General features: G+C 46.6%; 3 protein-coding genes across 9 annotated transcripts in view; 2 read left to right on the forward strand and 1 right to left on the reverse strand.

Moving 5' to 3' along the window:
* LOC140722572 (uncharacterized) overlaps nt 1-23141 on the forward strand; it is a 175586-nt gene that overhangs the window by 139194 nt on the left and 13251 nt on the right. For 2 of the 7 annotated variants that reach the window (XM_073037283.1, XM_073037281.1), the window contains exons 1-2: nt 18372-18554; nt 22663-22835. The exons of 1 other annotated variant lie outside the window; for it this stretch is intronic. The gene's annotated coding sequence lies outside the window, so the exon portion shown is untranslated. Of the gene's footprint in view, nt 1-18350; nt 18555-20820; nt 21009-22315; nt 22336-22662; nt 22840-23141 lie in introns of those variants that run through there. 4 more of the 7 variants (XR_012097670.1, XM_073037282.1, XM_073037284.1 and 1 more) reach the window with 4 other exon arrangements.
* LOC140722565 (NACHT, LRR and PYD domains-containing protein 3-like) overlaps nt 1-23141 on the reverse strand; it is an 883504-nt gene that overhangs the window by 88528 nt on the left and 771835 nt on the right. The window lies entirely within an intron of this gene.
* LOC140722557 (uncharacterized) lies at nt 5905-12406 on the forward strand. Its single transcript, XM_073037260.1, has 2 exons — nt 5905-5939; nt 10552-12406. The coding sequence occupies exons 1-2, from the start codon at nt 5905-5907 to the stop codon at nt 11576-11578; spliced, it is 1062 nt and encodes a 353-aa protein (XP_072893361.1). The 3' UTR covers nt 11579-12406.

A 23141-nucleotide genomic window follows, 5' to 3' on the forward strand; every position in this document is an offset into this window, starting at 1 on the left:
CACCACCATCTCCTTGGTCTTGGTGATATTGAGACGCAGGTAGTTTGAGTTGCACCATATCACAAAGTCCTGTATCAGTTTCCTATACTCCTCCTCCTGTCCATTCCTGAGACACCCCACTATGGCCGTGTCATCAGCGAACTTCTGCACATGGCAGGACTCCGAGTTATATTGGAAGTCTGATGTGTACAGGGTGAACAGGACCGGAGAGAGTACGGTTCCCTGCGGCGCTCCTGTGCTGCTGAAGGGTGATGATGCCCTTCCTCAAGGGTTCTGACATGCTGCCTGCCAGGAGCGTAGCGTTGTACACTTCCAGCAGGTCGGGGCCCATCCGGTTCCACAGAGCCGAGTACAACTCGACCGGTAAGCCGTCGCTTCCGGGAGTCTTACCCGACTCAGAGGAACGGACGGAGCCAGTCAGCTCCAGACACTCCCGCTTGCCGTCGTCTAAGATCTGCGTGATAGAGGTACTGTCCAGCCTGCCGTCGGCGCTGCCGGATGGTCCAGCCGCGTCAATGGTGCAGTTGACGTCTCCGGCCGGGACGTCACCAGCAGCGGTGGGAGCCGCTCGCTCCGCACGGGGGAGGCGCACACGGTGGTCAGCCGGAGCAGAGTGTCCCGGTATTTGACGTCTGCTACCAGACCGTCCCCGACCACACCGACAAACCCCGGGTCCACCAACGCGACCACCTCCGGTAGGAAGGTCACGTCGGCCTTTACCGGTTCTTTATTTCAGAAGCACACTGTCCTTACCTTCGCAGTCCTGAGCCTTCATGCCCACGGCCTTGGTGAAGTCCTTCACCTTCTGTGGGCTCAGGAACTGCAGGTTATTCTCCCCTGGGTGTGGCAGTTCCTGTTCTGTGCCTGGGGGCTTGCTGTCTCCCAGGCCTGCTGCCCCTTCAGGCTGCGAGGCTCCATACGTGGCTCCGCTCCCGGGTTCCCGGAGCTGGGGGTCTCTGGTGGTCTCCGCCTCCTGTGCTTGTTCTTGGGGGGTGGCCAGCAGACTTTCCCCAATCTCTCTCTCCTCCTCTCCGCTGGCTTTGCCCGCTGCTTTGTCTTCTGGGGCTGCTGCTGGCCTCCCCCAACTCCTTCCTCGTCTGACGTGGACAGGTTACCGGAGGCTGCGCGGTCCCCTGCCTTTCCCTTCACGAGCTCCTTCCGTTCCGCCCTCTGTCGTTTGGCCGGAGCCTTTTGGGCCTTCTTTCGTTTGCCCACAACGCTCCAGCCTTCCTCCCCCTCGGCTCTCCCCTCCTCCATGGACTCCTCCTCCTTTTCCTGTGGAGGGTCCTGGAGGGTCTGCAATGGGGTGGCGGCCCTTGGGGTGGCTGCGCCTTCTCCTCCGCTGGCGTCTTCCATCGCTTCGGGCGCCGCCTCTGCAGGGGTGGCGGGTACATCCGATCCTGCCGGGGCCCTTCCAGTGCCAACACCTCCCCTGGCCGCCTGTGCATAGGTTCCCGGCATGTTTCGGACAGGTGGTCGGTATCTCCACAGAGATTGCAGGACTTGGCCTGCGTGTAGTCCTTGGTGAGGCGGCCCTCCACCTTACAGTTCTTGCAGATTATCGCCCTGCACTGGGCTGACATGCCCCGCCTTGCCGCAGTTGCGGCTCACCCTGGGCTGCCCGGCGTAGACCAGGTAGCCTCAGTTCCCGCCGATGGCGAAGACCGAGGGCAGGTGGACGACGCAGCCGTTGGAGTCGACCTTCAGCTTCACCTTCACCTGCCGTTTGCTTGTCCAGCATCCCAGGCTGTCCTTCACGTCCAGACAAGCTCCTACGCTCTACACATACCGAGCGAGGAATGTCAGAACGTCGGCCACCGTCCGCTCCTGCTGGGCGGCAGCAAAGAGGGGCTGTGCTTGCAGCAGCGACAGCGGCGCCTCTCTCCCCTTCTCCTGGAACAGCTGGAGCAACTTCTGCCACCCTGCGGGTCATCGGAAGCTGACATCGAGGAACTCAGCCAAGTCCTGGATGCAGTAGATGTCGTCGATCGTGAAACCGCAACAGTCCATCAGGACCTTCTGGATGAAGGTCACTCTCGTAAATCTCGTCTTCCAGGGGTTACCACACAGCATACCCAGGCAAGGGATAACACAAGATATTCCAAAATCCACTCCTATGGATTATACGAAGTGACAGCCACACACATTCGTTGTGGTTCCGCGTACCGATGATCAACCCACTCTTGTGGGCATAGGAGAGTTCCAAGCCTCAGCTGCGACTAACTGAAGCGATGAGCGTTTCCAGTCTCTCTCTCTCTCTCTCTCTCTCTCTTTAGACTGGCCGACTGCCTGTCTGCAGATCGCTCTCTCTCTTATGGTTCAGTCCACAGTCAGCGCTGTCAGCCTGTGACTGACGTCATAGTCCCGCCTCCTCACGCCGGCGCTCTTAAAGAAACAGTCACAGTACGACCGCAGGCTCGGAACAGCCGCAACACAACTTCCCGACTTTTGAACTCAGTGCTTCAACTAATAAAGACAACCATGCCATTTGCCTTCTTAACCACCCGATCAATCTGTGCAGTCTCTTTCAGGGAGCGATGAACTTGGAGTCTAAGATCCCACTGATCATCGACACCGTTCAGGGTTTTGCATTTAACAGTGTACTGTCTCATACATTCGACCTACCGAGCTGCCAAGATGATCATCACTAATCAAATCTCACTGAGATTTCTCAGGTCCTGTTGAATTTATTGCCAAGTTCACAAGTACGGGAAGGTACAGGGACAGAGAAACACTGACTTGTGGCAGCATCACAGGCAAGTACATTCAGATAACACACGGAACACAAATTATACGATTCTCTGTCAGTACCAATCTATAAATATGCTTTATGTCATTTACAATATATAAAATACATTGTGTCATGATCACTATTAAAAAGTGCATTTTGTGTCAATAACAGACTTGGAAATGTTGAATTTGGTCCCTGTCTCCATTCCTCCTGTAATCCACAACCAGCTCCTTTGTTTTTGTCACAATGAGGGAGAGGTTGTTTTCTTGACACAACAGTGTCGGGGTGATGACTTCTTCTCTGTAGGCTGCCTCGTTATTATTTGGGATTCGGCCGATCAATGTAGTGTAGTCAACAAATTTAATTAGCAGATTGGAACCCGTCACTGCAGACCCACAGTGCACTATGTACTGATTGCAAAGCTACGAAATTGCATGTGAATAGCTTCCCCTCCCCCAACTCCACTCTTTCTGCGTCACCAGCAGACTGGGACATCTCACATCTCGCTGCCTCCGCCAGAACATTAAACTGTGAACAACGGTGGTCAGGGACTGATCTCTGGGGTACTCCAAACGCTACCTCCTTCCAGTCTGAAAACGGCCCTCTCACCCAGCCACACACTACCGGCAGTTTATCGATCTCCAACGAAAAAGCCTAATCACCTACTCCTGAGGGTCAATACCATTGCTGACTCTGAGTTTACCACAGTCAAATGCCGGGAGGGACATAATAATCAGAAAGTCTCTAGTCACAGCCGTGTAAATAAAATGTGATCTCAGTAGGTGTGTGGCGCATGCTCAGAATGCGAAGGAGACAGACAAACTGAGCCAAGTCACAGACTGATGAAGGGGAGGAATGATTCATTTTGATACAGAGAGGGAAGCAGAGAGTTTGATGTTGTGCCTGATGCTGGAACTGTGGCCAGTTAGAAGATGAAGTCTTGTTCCCCCAAATTGTTTTGAGTTGTGACAGTGTTTTTCTCAGAAGGCACCATAGAAACTAAAATTATCTGAGTTGAAATGTTGTCCTTCACCCACTGACGTGGTTTGAAAACTTTTAACAGTTTAGAAAAGTCAAAGGATTTGAGTATGGGAATCACAAACACGTTAGTTGCTTTGTGATTGCTCGTTAGTTCCGCTGTATCTGTCAGTTCACCAGCGCTTGAATGACGCCGATCCTTGAATGTGGAGGCGGAGATGGCGGAGAAGACAGCGCCCCACTCGCTACAAGGAGAGCCCGAACATGTGTCAATATCCGTGATCTGATTGGATACATTGCCATGACGTTACAGCAGTGAGATGTCATTCACTGGCTCTCATTTTGGAAGGGATTCAGTCGGCCATCGCAAATACTCTAACAGCTTCGCACTGGGAAGCGGCCGTTCACCTGCTCCGTGTGTGCGAAGAGACTCATTCAGTTAACCCACCTTGTGATGCCCCGGTGAGTTCACAATAAATAGAGGCCACATTTCTGTCCGGAGTGAGCAAAGAGTTTTACTCAATCATCCCAGCTGCTGCAAAATCAGAAACTTCACATCAGGGAGGAAGTTCAAATCCGCTCGTGTTAAATGTTTAACCATCACGGTGACTGAAGGCAGCTGCAGGTTCATGAGGGACTGTTACTGTCAGATTCTGCAGTTCTTGCGGCTGCTCATCGCACCCAGGACTGAACCCTGGTCACTGAGCATTGGAGGAGTCTGTTCTGCTGATGTTAGCCTTAATCTAGACTGGTGTTTAATATTGTGGATCTGTGAAAGATAAATCAGTTCTGTATCAAATTCCGTGTGTCAGGTACTTACTGTCTCTACCACACTCACTATGTACACTAGAAAGGCCACTCGGCCCATCTGGTTTCTGCCCATGAGTAGATGACAGGTTGCAACTAGTCACCACTCCGTGGGATAGGAAATTTCCCGTGAATTCCATAGAATCACAGAAATCTACAACACATTACAGACCTTTTGACCCACAATGTTGTGCCGACCATGTAACTTAGTCTCTAAACTGCCTAGAATTACCCTACCGCATCGCCCTCTATTTTCCTAAGCTCCATGTACCTATCTGAGAGTCTCTTAAAAGATCCTATTTTATCCGACTCTACCACCGTCGCTGGCAGTGCATTCCATACACAGACACCACTGTTGTTTAAAAAACTTGGCTCTGACATCTCCTCTGTATCTACTTCCAAGCAGCTTAAACCTATCCCCCCTCGTGTTAGCCGTTTCAGCCCTGGGAAAAAGCCTCTGGCTATCCACACGACCAATGCCTCTCATCATCTTATACACCTGCATGAATTTCCTGCATGATTTTCTCCAGGCTGAATAAGACGATGAGCTCACTGTGGTTGTGACGTTCTTCAGGGCTCTGGACGAAGATGGTTAAACTCCTTGTTCTCCGCTCTTTTCAATGTTTTAGGTCACTCTCACTAATTTCAAAGGTCTTTGCTTCGAACTGCTGGGTTGTTACAATGCACCTCTGAAGTCTGACAGCAGACTAGCGAGTGAATCTTCGATGGTGCAGAGTCAGAAACCAAGTTGCCAGTCAGGGATTTGGGGCTCCAGAAAGAGATGGGGCCTGGAGTTTACAAGGAGGAGGAAGAAGAGAAACTGAACCTGCAGGATGTGGCTACAAATGAAAGATCAGACACATTTGGAAACTGATTGAAAAAAAAGGTGATTAATTTCTGCAAAATACTGGAGGAAATCAACAGATCAGGCAACAAATGTAGAGAGGAATAAATAGACGTTTAGGCCGAGCCCCTTCAGCATGCCTAGACTGTGTACTCCTCTGCTTAGTTGCTACCTGAACTGCAGAGTTCCTCCAGCATTGTGTGTGTGTGTGTGTGTGCGTGTGTGTGTCTGTATTTCTAGCAACTGCAGAATCTCTTGTGTTTTATATCTGCCTTTGTAAGAGGGTTGTCCGAGAGGCATTAGATAAATGGAATGCCTGTTGATGTTGAGTATATTGTTTCTGGGAGCCGCTTTCTACGTTAAAACAGTTACTAAGTTTTCTACACAGAAAAAGCCCTGCGGTGTAGACATGAAACCGGTGCTAGCAGGGACGTTTAATGGCACCTCGATTACCCATAAACCCCTGGGTTTAAAATTTCGCTGCCTCTGAAGCAACGATCAAATGCGCAGGCATCAAGGTCGATGACGTCACCGAATAGCACGCATGCGCACCGTACACAAAGGACCTCCGGATGATCGGTAAAGGTAAGAATGATTTTCCGGGCTACTATCTTAAACACCGACTGAGGGACATTTGCTGTGAACTCTGGACCTCATAGTCCGCAATCCTGGGACAGTCCTGCTCTGTTCCCTCTCTCTCAGTCCCACGATCCGTACGCGGGCCCCGGGGAGCTTCCGGCTGATGAGGGAATGGGAACCGATGGATCTCCAGCTATCTAAATGCAAGGATTAGGAACTCGGAGAAAGGGAAAAAAACATCTTTTACATCACCAGTTGAGAAAATCACCTTTGTTCTTTCTCCAATCGTAGACAAGAGAAAATGTGCAGATGCTGGAACTCAGCATTAGTACTCTTTTCCATAGATGCTGCCTGGCCTGCTGAATTCCTCCAGCATTTTGTGTGTGTTGCTTGAGCTACCGCCTCTCGGTCTGCACTTTTCTACCGGTGAGAACATGTTTTGTCCCATTCTCTCTGGGCACATAATGATATCAAACACCTTTGTCCTGGGCAACTAATAGCTTTCACATCACAAATGTGCCAGACTCCAATGAGACAGAAAGACTACTGCCCTTCCGTTTATGTTCAATGGCATTGCCACACTGAGTTCAACACCATCTGTCACTTGGGGGAGGGTTCAGGGGAAATATTTATGTACAATACAGAAACTGGTGTTACAGTATTGTGGCGATTACAGTTGGAAAATTTACAAGTGGGAAGAAGTGGAGTGATATTTGGAAATCTGTCTTTGTAAAGTATCATTTAGCAAGCAAATCACATACGGAGGGTGTGCAAAAGCTCTAGTGAGAAAATCCTTCATAACCTGCAACAGGCTTGCTACATAGGTTGTGTGAGAGTGCAGATGAACTCGATCAAATCCAGATGAGATCAAAGTTCTTATTGACAGTGATTTAGAAAGATAGATAGATAGATAGATAGATAGATAGATAGATAGATAGATAGATAGATAGATAGATAGATAGATACTTTATTCATCCCCATGGGGAAATTCAACATCTTTTCCAATGTCCCATACACTTATTGTAGCAAAACTAATTACATATAATACTAGCTAGCTGTTAAAAGAAATACCTCCCTATTTAAAATTCAGTGTGCACGTCTTGTTGTCAGTGGGTGAAAATTGCACAACACAAGGTGTTTTGACACACCGGTCATCACAAATTAGATAGGACATTGGTGGAAAGGTGGGGAGACCTCCAGTGTCCCTGATACCCTCACATACAAGATGTGCATCCAGCTGCAGCCTGTAACCCTGCACTTTAAGGAGCTGGAGCTGGAAATGTATGAATTCTGGATCATCTGGGAGTCAGAGGGGGTGATAGTTATGACATCAAGAGAGGTCAGTTACACCCAAGGTACAGAACACATTAAACTGGGTGAGAGTCAGAAAGGGGAATGAGGTTAAACAACCATCGCAGAATAGCCTTGGGGCCATCTCCTACAACAACAGGTAGACCACTTTATAAACTGTTGGGGGGGGGGTGGATAAATACCATATACATACATTATGTGGATACGGCCACATACCACACAGTCGGTATGTACAGACCACATGAGATCCTCAGTGATGTTTATGTCGAGGAACTTAAAGCTGTTCACTCTCTCAACCCCAGATCCATTGATGGCAATAGCCTGTCTCCATTCTTTCTGTAATCCACAACCAGTTCCCTTGTTTTTGTGACATTGAGGGAGAGGTTGCTTTCTAGACACCCAGACAGATGTTGTTCAGACCTCAGATCGAGTCTGCAGACAAATGGTTGAGCATGGTGCGATGAATGTGCTGAGCTGTGTATATCACAATGCACGAAGCATCGTAGGAAAGCCAGATGAGCTCAGGACAGTGAATTATGATATTGTAGCCATTATTGGGACTTGGTTGCACCCAACACTCAGAGATTTAGAGGAACAAACTTTGTAGAGATCACAGACTGTGCTAAGAAACAAAGGTTGATATAGTAAGCAATTTTAACGTTTTATATATTGAGTGGAACTCCCATACTGTAAAAGGACTAAATGGGGAAGAGCTTGTCAAATGTGCTCTTAATCTGGATGTAAAATTCCTAACGTAGAAGTGTGCAATAAACTGTTAGGAAATGATCCAGTGTTAGTGACTGTAATTAGTGTATGGGAACACTTTGTATCTAGCGATCGTAATGACATAAGATTCCAAGTAAACATGCAAAAAGAGAGGGCTGGACGATGGGTTGAGATTCTAAATTGGAGAAAGGTCAATTCTGATGGTATCAGAAAGATCTAACAAGTGTGGATTGGGACTGGCTGTTTTTCTAGTAAAGGAGTACTTGTAAGTGGGAGTTCTTCAGAAGTGAGGGTGTAGAGTTTGTATGTGCCTGTCAAAATAAAAGTTGTAAGGTAACTGGTGCGGGGAACCTTGGTTTTCAAGAGATATTGAGACCCCAGATATTTTGTTCCTCTAAATGCCTCAGACTGCTGGGTGCAACCAAGACTCATTAATGACTACAGTAATTAATGCCACACCCTGAGCTTATCTGACTTTTTGTTTAGTGGTCTTCAGTTGGATTCTAAAAGCTTCCCAATAGTTTTTGCTCTTTTGTTTGCCCTCACTTTGGCTTTTATGTTGGCTTTGGCTTCTCATTTCAGCCATGGTTGTGTCCTCCTGACTTTCCAATGCTTCCATTTAAGCTGTCTAATGCAACTAACTGCACTGGGACCATCGCCGGCCATACCACTACCATCCAGGCTCCCATCCAAACTTCTTTTAAATGGTGAAACCAAACTCATATCCAACACTTGTGCTGACATCTCATTACACACTGTCACGACCATTTCAGTGAAGAGCTTTTCCACATGTTCCCATTAAATTTTCACCTTCCCCACTTACCCATGACCACTGGTTGTTGTCCCACCCAACCTCAGTGGAAAAAGCTGCTTGCATTTATTTACCCAATCTTCTCCCTCATCATTTTGTATACTTCCAACAAATCCTCAAAGCAATGTGTAATTTCCTTGTTTATGTTTAGAGACTTTTTTAATTTTATAGAATGATGAGGGATGTTGATCGTGTGGATAGCCAAAGGTTTGTGACATTAGTGTTTATAAATCAAAGTATTGAGTATAAGAGTTGGAATGTAATGGTGAGGTTGTATCAGACATTGGTGAGACTGAATTTGGAGAATTGGGTGCAGTTTTTGTCACCTAATTACAGGAAGGATATTAATAAGGTCGAAAGAGTGCAGAGACGGTTTACAAGGATGTTGCCGGGACTTGAGAAACTGAGTTACAGAGAATGGTTGAATAGGTTAGGACTTTATTCCCTGGAACGTAGGAGAATGAGGGGTGATTTGATAGAGGTGTATAAGAATATGATGGGTATAAATAGAGTGAATGCAAGCAGGCTTTTTCCACTGAGGCCAGGGGAGAATAAACCCAGAGGTCATGGGTTAAGGGTGAAGGGGTAAAAGTTTAAAGGGAACATTGGGGTGTCTTCTTCACTCAGAGAGGGGTGGAGGTGTGGAATGAGCTGCCAGATGAAGTGGTGAATGTGGGCTCACTTTTGACATTTAAGAAAAACTTGGACAGGTATGTGGATGAGATGGGTTTGGAGGGATATGGCCCAGGTGCAGGTCATTGGGACTAGGCAGAAAAATGGTTCGGCACAACCAAGAAGAGTCAAAAGGCCTGTTTCTGTGCTGTAATGCTCTATGTTTCTATGGTTGAAATTTCCCAGGGATGAAATGGCTAACACGAGGGGGCATAGTTTTAAGCTGCTTGGAAATAGATACCGAGGGGATTTTGGGGTAAGATTTTTACACAGAGAGTGGTGGGTGCGTGAAATGCGCTTCCAGACATTTGTGTGAGATTCCCATCTGCATGTTAACAAAGGTTATTTGCGTCAGAGTGTTCAGTTACTGTGGGGCCAGCAGCCCTTGCAGCTCAGTGGTAACAGGGAATAATACCAATGGAGAGAGTCAAACTGAGCCAAGTCACAGATTGGAGATGGCAGAAATGCCCCATTCTTATAGAGACAGGAGGAGCATCAGAGAGTTTGATGGTCATTCCAGATACCAGCATTGTGCCCAGTTAGAAGATGATTTCTCTCTCCAACTTGGGATGAACTTCACTGTAACAGTGTGATGTCAGATCACACCTTGACAACTCAAGTGATCTCATCTGAAATGTTGTCCTACACCCATTGATGGATTTTGTAAATCTTTTTTACAGGTTAAAAATGACAAGGAATTTGTCTACGGGAATCTCAAACACAACACGCCAGTTTTGCTGTCTTTGTCCAGATATTTAAGAAGTGCAGCAAGGGATTCACACAATCATTCTTCCTGCTGAGACGGTGGGGAGGGATTCACTCTATCATCTAACTGACTGGCATGCCCGTCATTTTACATGGGAGTTCACCTGCTCAGACAGTGGGAATGGATTCACTCGGTCATTTCAACTGAAGGTACTTCAGCAAGTTCACACTGGGCAGAGGCTGGTCATCTGCTGAATTTGTGGGAAAGGATTCACTCGGTCATCTGACCTAATGGCTCACCAGCGAGTTCACACTGGGGAGCGGCCGTTCACCTGCTCAGACTGTGGGAAGGGATTCACTCGGTCATCTGACCTAATGGCTCACCAGCGAGTTCACACTGGGGGAGAGGCCGTTCATCTGCTCAGACTGTGGGAAGGGATTCATTTCGTCATCTAAGCTGAAGATACATCAGAGAGTTCACACTGGAGAGAGGCCATTCACCTGCTCAGACTGTGGGAAGGGATTCACTCAGTCATCCTACCTACTGGTACACCAGTCAGTTCACACTGGGGAAAGGCCGTTCACCTGCTCAGAGTGTGGGAAAGGGTTTACTCAATCATCCACCCTAATGGCTCACCAGCGAGTTCATAGTGGGGAGCGGCTGTTCACCTGCTCGGACTGTGGGAGGGGGTTCACTCGGTCATATAAACTGAAGGTACATCAGCGAGTTCACACTGGAGAGAGGCCATTCACCTGCTCGGACTGTGGGAAGGGATTCACTCAGTCATGTCTACTGAAGTTACATCAGCGAGTTCACACTGGGGAGCGGCCGTTCACTTGCTCAGACTGTGGGAAGGGATTCACTTGCTCATCTCAACTGAAGGTACATCAGCGAGTTCATACTGGGGAGAGGCCGTTCACCTGCACAGTCTGTGGGAAGGGATTCACTTTGTCACCTCACCTACTGAGACACCAGTTAGTTCATACTGGGGAGTGGCCATTCACTTGCTCAGTCTGTGGAAAGGGATTCACTGAATCATCTTTCCTGCAGAGACACCAGTCAGTTCACACTGGGAAGTGGCGGTTCACCTGCTCAGACTGTGGGAAGGGATTCAATCGGTTATCTCACCTGCTGTCACACCAGTCAGCCCACACAGGGAAAGGGCCGTTCACCTGCTCAGTCTGTGGGAAGGGTTTCATTTCGTCTTCTCAACTGAAGATACATCAGCGATTTCACACTGGGGAGAGGCCGTTCTCCTGCACAGACTGTGGGAAGGGATTCACTATGTCATCTCATCTGAAGGTACATCAGAGAGTTCACACTGGGGAGAGGCCATTCACCTGCTCAGACTGTGGGAAGGGATTCACTTGGACATCTCAACTACAGAGACACCAGCGAGGTCATACTGGGTAGAGGCCGATTTCATGCTCAAACTTTGGGAAAAAATTCTCTCAGCCAAATCCACCAAATGTGTATCACTGTTGACACTGGGGAGACTCCGTTCACCTGCTGTGAATGTGGGAAGCGATTCACTCAGTGAATTAACCTTGCGTAACTCTCACTTCAGCTTGCAGCTTAATATAAGGGGTGATAGGCCCCAGCCCGGCCAAACTTAAGAAATCTCGTTTGGATGGATGCTGTATGATGTGTCCCCTGCTACAAATCAGTACCCTGAAATAACAGTAAACAATATGTGATTAAACAATTGAGCTTTGTAATTCTTACTTTGACCAGAGGGTTAGTAAAGAAAACAAATAAAAAAAAGAAAAAGGGCCCACTCTCTCCATTTGCATTTTCTCATCTCTCCCTGGCAAAAGACCATGAAAATCACTCTTCCAGACTCACAAGAAAGGACATTTCTGTCATTGGACAGCCCCACACTCCAAAACCCTGTTATCTCTAGTCATAGCCTAAACATTGCTGCTACTGAGAAACCATTACCTCAGCTGGGAAACATTACTGAGAGGTCGTTACATCAGCAGTGACACACTACCAGGTTCACACTGGGGAGAAAGTTTCAATAAGCTGCAAGCTGGATATTTGTCCATCACCGTTGCTGAATGCAACTTTGAGAGTGACTGTCGGTGTTGAACTCTGCAATTATTGCTGCTGCTCACCACACCCGGTTCTGCACCCTGGTCACTGGGCATGGGAGGAGTTTCATCTGCTGCACATTCACCTTTAATGGGACTGGAGTTTAATATTCTTGGTCTAAGACAAATAAATCAGTTCTATTTTCAACTCTGTCTCTGGTACTTAGTGAATTTATAACACACCTAGTGTACAGTAGTGAGTCAACTCAAGCCAGCTGGACGCTGCCAGTGATTCAGTTCCACGACAGTCCTTTTAAATCCTCCCCTGTTGTTCATCTCTCGCACTCCCTGGGTGGTGAGATCCACCACTGGATCCATCATCCAGTGGTGACGGATTCCAAACAGACACCACTCTGTGGTGAAGAGGATTCCTTTGAGTTTTCTGCAGAGTGAAGAAGTCGAGGAGAAGGAAATCAGAAGTGGGGCGTGGCAATGTCAGAGTAGAAACATTTTGAAGCTGATTGACAGAGAAAATCTTTTGTTTGTCTGACTGATGACACAAACAATACCTGTGGTGAAGTGCTCCACTGGTCGAGGAACATATGTCTGTTGGGAAATGCTTTATCTATTAAGGGAGTTGTTCCTGCTTGTTTATCTTGTAATATTGTATCCGGATGGTTATTATGAATTGTCCTATCTGAAATAATGTATTGATTAATGTATAATTTTGTCACCATCTCATCTGCTCAGATCGTTGGGATGTCTCCCATGGAGGATCATACTCGTTCAACTGATTAATGTTTCCTTCCATAGTGATGATTCATTTTTCTGAGTTGGCCTCTCAGTTAAGTTTTCCGGTCTGTATTTCTTATCACAATTGCATATACACACATGGAGTGCTGAATCCAGTTCATTTTTGATGAAAATATATATACCTAGAAGTTTTATCTGACTGTTCTGTGATATTTTTTATTTCATGTATATTATTTCTCTTCCTCCATCTGTCCAAGGTAGTGTTAATCTAAGTGGGTTTGAGTGTAAATAGTCTTTTCTAAAGCTTTTTTAAGTTCTGGTTTATCTTTCTAAATTTTACTTATTGAAATGGGACCAAGATATTTTTATTTAAAAAAAAGTCGATGTCAGTATTGATGAAAGTGTTTATTGCCTGTGTTGTATTTGTTAATTACTGAGCTCTATTTGGTAGTTCTTTTTAAAGCCTTGAACTGAATTTTGTCAAAGGTTTTCCCTATTTTGCTCTACTTTCTATTTTATTTGCTTGTTGATATTCCAGATATGTGGGTATCAAGAATCCTGGTGAAGGGTCTTGGCCCGAAATATTGGTTCCCATCCATAGATGCTGCCTGACATGCTGAGCTCCTCCAGCAGTTTGTGTGTGGCTCTCTAGATTTCTAGCATCTGCAGGTCCTCTTGTTTCCCAGATACTTATATGTTTCTTGAAAGAAGAAGCCAAGAACAAGCTGGTAGTGGGGTTGTGTGGCTCTGTTGGTAAAATATTAAATAAAATCATTAGAAAGAAGTGGCATAGGGTTGGAAGGTGTAAAATCTGTGGGTAGAATTAAGGAACAGCAAATGTAAAAAAGAATCCCTGATGAGAATTGTACAGAGACCCCCAAACAGTAGTAAGTATGTGGTCTTCAAATTACAATGGGAGATAGAAAATGCATGCCAAGAGGGCAATGTTACAGTAGTCATGGGGGATTGTCATGCAGGTGATTAGGAAAATTGGGATGGTGTTGGTCTCAAGAGGAGGAATTCCTTGAATGCCTACAAAATGCTTTTTTAGAGCAACTCGTGATTGAGCCCACTTGGGGGTCAGCTTTTCTGGATTGGGTGTTGTAATAAACCAGAATTAATTAGGTCACTTAAGTCCAAAGAACCTTTAGGGGTAAGTGATCTTAATGTGATCAAATTCACCCTGACATTAGAGAAGGAGAAGCTAAAGTCAGGTGGAATAAAGAGAATTAGAGAGGCACGAGAGAAAAATTGGTCAAAATTGATCTAAAAAAGCATGGGCCGGGACGAAAACAGAGCAGCAATGTCTGGAATTTTTGGAAGGCACAGGATATATACAGTGGCATGCAAAAGTTTGGGCACCCCTGTTCAAAATTTCTGTTACTGTGAATAGCTAAGCGAGTAAACGATGACCTGATTACAAAAGGCATAAAGTTAAAGATGACACATTTTTAAATATATTTTAAGCAAGATTACATTGTTATTTCCATCTTGTAATATTTCAAAAAAACAAAAACGGAAAAGGGCCCGAAGCAAAAGTTTGGGCACCCTGCATGGTCATTACTGAGTAGCACCCCCTTTGGCAAGTATCACAGCTTGTGAACACTTTTTGTCGCCAGCCAAGAGTCTTTCAATTCTTGTTTGAGTAAATTTCTGGGTTCACTCATAAGTAGCAAAGTACTGACTGTGGAAATTACAAATGAGAATATTATTCGAGTTACAGAGAGCAGCCGTACCGAAACAGGCCCTTCTAGTCCATGCTGACCTGTTTTTGTTGTTACTGCCTGGTTCCAACTACCTGCACCAGAGCCTCCATACACCTCCCATCCACGTCCTCACCCAAATTCCTCTTTAGTGTCTAAATCAAACCCACATCCTCCACTTCCACTGGCAGCTCATTCCACACTCTCACCAACCTCCGAGTGAAGAATTCCCCTTCAGATTCCCCGAAAATAATTCACTTTCACCCTGAATGTATGTCAGGGTGAGAGGGAGGACGGGGCAGAGAGGGAAGACAGTAAGGGGAGGGGGTGTTCGAGTGCAGAGAGGAAAACAGAGTGAAGAGATTATACTTAATATCTTTCAGAAAAATGTAATTGAACTTGCTGCAAACCTACTCTCCATATCCTGTACATTCTTAACCAAATTATTGACCCAGATGACAATAATGGTTGACGTCCAAAGTAAATGTTATTATCAGAGTACGTATATGTCACTACATACAACCCTGAGATTGTTTTTCCTACAGGAACACTTAGAAAATCTTTAGAATAATAACAGGATCAATGAAAGATCAAGTGGAGCATAGAATTCAACAAACTGTGCAAATGGAAATATAATTAAATATCAATGAATAATGAGAGCAATGTGGTGTAACCCTGGGGAACCTCACTAGACCGGGGCCTCGAATCCAATAAACAGTCTCCCAGCATCACTCTCTGCTTCCTACCATCAAGACAACTGTGCATCCAGTGAGCCATCTCTCCCTGGATCCCGTGTGGTCTGACTTTCCACAGCAACTTACCATGCTAAACCATCAAAGGCCTCACTGATGCCCAACTAGGCCACGATCCTGGGACAGAGGTGTCACCGATCAGACGGCATGGATTTAAACAGAGGATGAAGAGGGTTAGAGGGATCTGAGGAGGAGATTTCTCACTCAGAGGGTAGCTGAAATCTGGAACACACTGCCCGAGGTGGTGGTGGAGTCAGGTCCCTTCACAACATTTACGAACAGGATGAGCATTGAAACTGCCGAGATACAGTCGGCTATGAACCAAGTGCTGATAAATGGGACCAGTGTAGACAGTGAGTGGATGGTCAGAACAGGTATGGCCGGCCAAAGGCCTGTTTCCGTGCTGTGTGATCCATCACTCCGGACATGCTAAATTAACGATGCAAGGCATTGATTTCAAAACTCCACACCCCACTCCAACCTGAAGTAAACCAGACTGCACCCCTTTGTCACCACTGGGAATATCTGTTTCTGTCAAGGTAACATACAAATTGATCACTTTGGCTAAACAACTGGCAATTGATGAAGTTCCTGTGTCTTCTTCCATTAATGTTGCTGCCTTACAGCAAAACTAATCCTCTCACTGTGTCAGAATCAGTGATTAAATCAGACCCCGAACACTGTGCTTTCACCCCTGCACGTTATAACTGGAACCATCTCACTGAGGGTCTGATGGAGACAAAACCATGTCTTCCCACAGCTGGTTCCACCTGTTGTTGTGTCCTCTTTCCTCCACCTCCAGGGAAGCTGCATCTCCACACAAACTCCTCACTTGAGACGACTGTCTGTACCCGTGACACAGGAAATCACATCACTGTCACTCTCCTGATACCGTGTCTGACCTGCTCACCTCCGGGTATCCTCCCTCAGCAAGCCTCTTCCTCCGTCACCATCTGTGTGATTTTTTAAAAATACAATCACTGTAGAACGATCTATCAGACAGCTCCTGTACCCCTCCATCCCGCACGATGGTTTGCTGATTAAAACTCTCTCTCCTCAGCCCCTTCCCTATTCCCTTTCCCTTTGCAAACTCCAGATATGCCAGCTGATCCGAACCCACTGTGAGGACATTTATATCTCACAGGAGGATGTAGAAACCCGTGTTGTTCTCTGATACAGAGGTCACTGACACCCCACCGCCATCCCAATCTGCACCAACAGCCCATGACAGTGACAGCTCTTCCAGACACTGGGGCTTTGTAACAAACACAATGTTAACAGCAAGATTAGACAGTAATTCATTTGAAGAGAGAATTGTTGCTTCCTAAAATGACACACCACCACTCAGCTGGCCGGGCAGCATCTATCAGAGAGAAAAGCCAGACTCCCACTCCACCCCCCGCATAAAACAATGCAATCAGAGGTTTATGATCATTTTCAATATCAAAAGATTGCCCTGACACAAACTGATGAAATGCCTCACAAGGAAACAAAATGCTGAGCAATTCTTTTTCAATCTGGGCATAACGTGTTTCTGGATCAGATAATGAACGAGTTGCATCCGCCACTTGTAGCCATTCGTTATCATGTTATGATCATTTTCAACATCAGTAGATTCCCCAGTGGGAATCGGAATGAAAATGTTTGGACACCAGGAAGTCCCGCTCGGAGCGGATAGTTCAAAGGTTAATTTATTATCAAAGCAGGTATCCGTAAACAATTCTTGAGCTTTTTTTCTTCTCCGGAAAACCACGAAAGTCGTTCAGAGAGAAAAATCAAACTCCCACCTCAACCCCCGTATCAAAAAGACAGCATCCCGATCATCAAACCCCCAAAATCCACCCCTCCCGCACAAAAGGGAACAATATCGTCGACCGCCACCCCCCCCCCCCCCCAAACAACCCTACCCCGCACAACTGCGGAGGAGCCGATGTCACCAGTGTAGAGGCGGCCGCGTCGGGAGCAGCGGACACAACGGGCGACCCCGGAAGATTCACAGGTGAAGTGTCGCCTCACCTGGAAGGATGTTTGGACAACGGAGAGAGTTCGACCGTCCGGCCCTTTCACTGTGACACCCCGAACTCCACATCAAATCCGTCCAAACGAATCTGGGTGAACTTTAATGACCAATAAATATAATTCCTCTCAGCGATCAGCTGTCTGAATGATCCCCTGACTCTGAGAGGAAGGGGTATCTATGGTCCACACTGTCAGGGTGTTGAGTTTACTAGGAGACAAAGACTGCAGGGACGAGAGGTTTTCTGTTGACTGATACACTGTGTGTGGACCCCGCTGGCAATTCTGGTGTTGTGACCCGAATCGAGACAAACACCACGCTGCCCACTCCACCAACAACACGGCACAGCCGGACACATAACAGGGGACTTTACATCCCACAACACTGGATTCAGTGATGAAACCCGTGATTAATGTTGTTGTCCCACCGAAAAATCCATTAAAGTGCTTTTAAATACGAGCTCTCCCCCACAGGTGACGTCACACAGCTCCCCCCCCCCACTCGCCTGACGTCACACATGGGCTCCCCACACCGGGATCTGCCCTGACGGGCGCGGTGTGTTACGTCACCTACGTGCTGCTGTGCTCGAGCTTTATCGGTTTAACGGCTGGGCTAATAATTAAGTGTTTATAAACATAGACTGATTTAACTGAAACCTGCACATTTCCTGTGTGGGTCTGAATTGTGTGTCGGGATGGGATGGGAATCGAAATTATAACCCTGAGAACTCTGTGACCTGGGGGTGGCTGAAAAGGGATCGGGGAAGATATGGAGGGAAAAAAACTAAATACGTGTCTGGTGTAAATCTGGAAATAATATAGGGAAATAATGAAATAATTTGGGAAATGCGGCGGTGGGTCGGGCAATATGTGAAGGGGGTGGAACAGTCACCGTGTCACGTGATCCTGTTTACCGCAGATCGTCAGCATTTTCCGAGGCTCCGCCCAACGCCCGTGACGCAATAAGCACATTGCGCATGCTCACATTCCCGGGAACGGCAGTGTTGTTTTTTCGTTCTTTGTGAAAGCGGGACGGCGGTGAGATCGGGATCGGGAGGGGGTTCTCGCCCCCTTGGACGGGGAGCCGGAGACGGATTATTCTCTGCGGGGCAACACCAACAATTTCCCTTCGGTGAGTATTGAAGCCGGTCCCGAGCGGGGATGTCTGACGTTGGGTAGTGAGTTCACTTTCCCGAACTCAAACAAGAGAAAATCTGCAGATGCTGGAAATGCGAGCAACGCGCACAAAATGCTGGAGGAACTCAGCAGGCCGGGCAGCATCTAGGGGAAGAATACAGTCGACATTACCGGCCGAAACCCTTCGGCAGGACTGGAGAATAAAAGGTGGGGGTGGGGAGGGAGAGAGAAACACAAGGTGATCGGTGAAACCTGAAGGGGGAGGGGATGAACTTTCCCGAACTGGCGGCCTCGCCTCGGTTCCTTCACAGAATCTGCCGGGGTCGGTCCGGGTTGTGAGACCTTCACACCGAACCGTCTGAGATGAGCCGCCGCTCAGCCCGTTGTTTTGGTCTGATTAGCAGGATGTCGTAAACATGTTTCTATATTGTTAATGACAGAGAATCGTATAATTTGTGTTCCGTGTGTTATCTGAATGTACTTGCCTGTGATGCTGCCACAAGTCAGTGTTTCTCTGTACCTGTACCTTCCCGTACTTGTGCACTTGGCAATAAATTCAACAGGACCTGAGAAATCTCAGTGAGATTTGATTAGTGATGATCATCTTGGCAGCTCGGTAGGTCGAATGTATGAGACAGTACACTGTTAAATGCAAAACCCTGAACAGTGTTGATGATCAGAGGGATCTTAGACTCCAAGTTCATCGCTCCCTGAAAGAGACTGCACAGATTGATCGGGTCGATAAGAAGGCAAATGGCATGGTTGTCTTTATTAGTTGAAGCACTGAGTTCAAAAGTCATGAAGTTGTGTTGCAGCTTTACAAAGCTAGTTAGACCACATCTGGAGTGTTTCATACAGTTCTTAATTAGTTTTAATTAATTAGTTTTGCTACAACAAGTGTATGGGACATTGGAAAAAAAGTTGAATTTCCCTATGGGGATGAATAAAGTATCTATCTATCTATCTATCTGGTCGCCCCCATTCTCGGAAGGATGTCGGGGCTTTGGAGATGGTGCAGAAGAAATTTACCAGGATACTGCTTGGATTAGAGGGCATGAGCTATAACGGGAGGTTGGACAAACGTGTTGTTTTCTCTGGGGTGAGACTGGATAGATGTTTATAAGATTACCAGAGGATTAGAAGCAGTGTCTCAGAAGGCAGCGTCCAATGTTAAGGAACTCCGGCACCCAGGGCTGCCCTTTTCTCAATGTTACCATCAGAGAGGGAGATATAGAAGCCTGAAGGCACATACTCAGTGATTCAGAAACAGATTCTTCCACTCTGCCATCTGATTTCCAAATGGACATTGAAACCTTGAACATGACCTATGCCTCTTATAATCTTATACACCTCTATCAGGTCACCTCTTATCCTCCATCACTCCAAGGAGAAAAGGCCGAGTTCACTCCACCTATTCACATAAGGCATGCTCCCCAATCCAGGCAACATCCTTGTAAACCTCCTCTGCACTCTTTCTAAGGTTTCCACATTCTTCCTGTAGTGAGGTGACCAGAATTGAGCACAGTGGCGTGTGACCAGGGTCCTGTATAGCTGCAACATTACCTTTCCCTTCTAAACTCAATCCCACGATTAATAAAGGTCAATGCACCATACGTCGTCTTAACCAGAGAGTCAACCTGCATATCAGATTTGAGTGTCCTATGGACTCAGACCCCAAGATCCCTCTGATCCTCCACACTGTGAAGAGTCTTACCATTAATGCTATATTCTGCCATCATGTTTGACCTAATAAATTGAACAACTTCAAACTTATCCGGGTTGAACTCCATTTGCAACTTCTCAGCCCAGTTTTGCATCCTTTCGGTATCCCGCTGTAACCTCTGACAGCCCTCCACACTATCCACAACACCCCCAACCTTTGTGTCATCAGCAAACTTACTAACACATCCCTTCACTTCCTCATCCAAGTCATTTATAACAATCACGATGAGCAATGGTCCCAGATATACATACACTGTAATTTTTTTTATTTTATTTTGTTTTGTTTTCTTCTATATTATGTATTGCATTGAAATGCTGCTGCAAAGTTAACAAAGTTTACACCACACGCCAGTGATAATAAACCTGATTATGAATCTGTGTGGACAGACAATATATTTTTCCTGGGGGTTGAAATGTCTAATACACTTAAGGTGAGACGAGATGTAAGTGGCAAGTTTGTCTCTTTCCACAGAGTGGTGGGTAGCTGGACTCTCTGCCTGGGGTGGGAGACCCCACCAGTCACGTGATCCTGTTTGCCCCTCCCATTTATCCACAGATGTAACAATCTCTTTGCACATGCTCACTGTCTCCGGTTGGGCGATGTTTTCCTTTCTGCTCGTTACTGAAGCGGATCGTCTGTGGGATTGGGAAAGGGTCCTCGCCTCCTGGGTCAGGAAGCCAGGAGTCAGATCACTGTCTGCGGGCCGAAGATATCGTTTTCCCATCAGTGAGTATTGAGACCGATCCCGAGTGGGGAGATCCAATGTTAGCTGTGAGTGCCGAACTGAGGGCCAATTACTCATTTATTTTCCAATTATCTGGGCTCTTCAAAAAAATGTGGATTTCACTTAATCTGCATTGAACGATCCAAACCAGGAGCCCAGGCTATTTATTTCCACAGAGTTGAAATGGGAGACCCACCAACAGGTCACGTGATGCTGTTTACTGCAGATCTACCCCGCCCTCTGGTTTGTGACTCAAGATCATGTGGTGTGTGGTCAGAGTCCCCGGATGTGAGGTGATGCTTCCTCCATGTTGTCTTGGGGAATCTGATGTTGGCCACTGAGTCCCTTTAACTTCCCTCAACTGTCTCACGTCCTGAGCCTCCTCGCATTTGTCCTTGAGCTTTATGGCTGTTGTCTTCTCCTGGATTGGGGTGGATGAGCAAGAACGACCCAGGTTGTGGGAGTCTTTGATTTCACTACCTGCTTTCCTGAGGGACTGGGAAGTCTAGGGGGAGAATGGTTTCTGTGATCTGCTGATCTGGATCCAAAGGTCTCTGCCACTCCTTGCAGTCACGGGCAGAGCAGTTACCGTGCAAAGCATGAAGTGTCCAAATGGGAAATTTTCTATGGTGTGTTGATAAAAAATTTGGTGAGGATTCAAAGTATATATGGCAATGTTTTTGTTGTTTGTTCTAACTTTGTCAATTTAAGATCCTTTATGCAGTAGTGTGTACTATTAATTCAGTATCTGTGTATTGCTGGAGAACCATAATTGATCGTCCTTGCTTTCTGCTCCACCTGGTTCCATCTGCTCATTCCCTGCCCATCTTGTTCAACCTCTGTCCAGTCTCTCTCCCACCAACTTCAGTGACATGCATCAACTATCTGGGTCAACCTTGGTCCACCCTGTATCATACCTCTGCAATGATATATATCGGCAATCTTTCTTGTCTTCATTGTGAAGTATTCTTTCACACCTTCGTCCTCACTGAGTTATTTCCTGAATCAGTTTTTGTCAGCTGGAAAGTTAGAGGGTCATCCGGTACCAGTTCTGTTGTGCATTGGTGTGGGAGAGCTAGTTTTTGAACTGTGACTGGCTGACACACTGCATCATATTACAATCAGCAAAGAGTACTGGGAGAGTTGCTGCTTGGACTCTAGTCCTGTGTTGGCTTTGACTTTGGTTACTGCTTCTACAGATGGGGCTGAATGGTCGTCCTTCTGCAATGAAGCAGAAATTTCGAGCAGCTGGACATTGGTTGTGGGGAAATCCCCGATTGCACTACCCAGTATGAAATGGGAGGACAATGTGTGAGACTCTCAGGGTCGGTGAGTGGCAGATTAAGCTGTGTGATTCTGTGAGGTTGGGTCCTGGGATATCATAGTTTTTGATCCAGGTAAAATGGTCGCGAGGATCGAGCTGCTTGTGCTTACGAGGTGTTGAGCAAGTATTTCTGGTCTGGGATCAGATATTTGGTTTTGGAGTTCCTTTGGAAGCAATGACTGCCAGTCTGAGGAGAGGATGAGTTCCCATTCCATCCTCACAGGGACAGGTTATGAGTAAATGGGCAGTTCCATTTTTACAACAGTAGAAATAGACCCGTGAGTTTGGTGTTCAAACTGTGTTAATGTGCTTCATTATCTCTCTGGTTAAAGTGAGAACTGTGGTGAGAGGTTTATTGGAAGAAAAACCCCAACTGGAAGCAAACCACAGCTGAAGACGAGGGAACAGCAACAAGTGAACCAGCCCGAGGACTGAGAGCATAAACTGGAGAGAACAACTCTGAATCAACTGACTCGGAGTTCTCATTGATTCAGTCGGAAGAAAGGTTGGTGAGTCTCATTTACTCAGACACTGGTCCTTTAGACATTACATACTTGTACAAGGGAAGGTAGGATTTAGTTGGAGTGGGACTGAATGTGCCCAGAATAACCAGTTATGCTTCTGTCAGACACAGTTGCAATCAGTCCAGGTCTGGTAATGTGCTTCCAGCAGCCCAGCCCTTTAAGACCACTCCCATTCTGTCGAAGTCGAATCCGGATTAAGTCACTCAGACAGGAACAGACTGTGACTGTTCCCACCCAATCCACGAATTCCCCTCACACCACTGATATATCTGTCCAGATACTCCCTA

Source organism: Hemitrygon akajei, unplaced genomic scaffold, assembly GCF_048418815.1.
Source record: "Hemitrygon akajei unplaced genomic scaffold, sHemAka1.3 Scf000080, whole genome shotgun sequence".
NCBI classification, from domain to species: domain Eukaryota; kingdom Metazoa; phylum Chordata; class Chondrichthyes; order Myliobatiformes; family Dasyatidae; genus Hemitrygon; species Hemitrygon akajei.

Bases quoted from the DNA above. Each gene is read 5' to 3' on its own strand.
- LOC140722557 (XM_073037260.1), top strand. From the start codon at position 5,905: ATGCGCACCGTACACAAAGGACCTCCGGATGATCG. The intron at 5,940-10,551 runs GTAAAGGTAAGA...ATGGCTCACCAG, and splicing joins AAAGGACCTCCGGATGATCG to CGAGTTCACACTGGGGGAGA.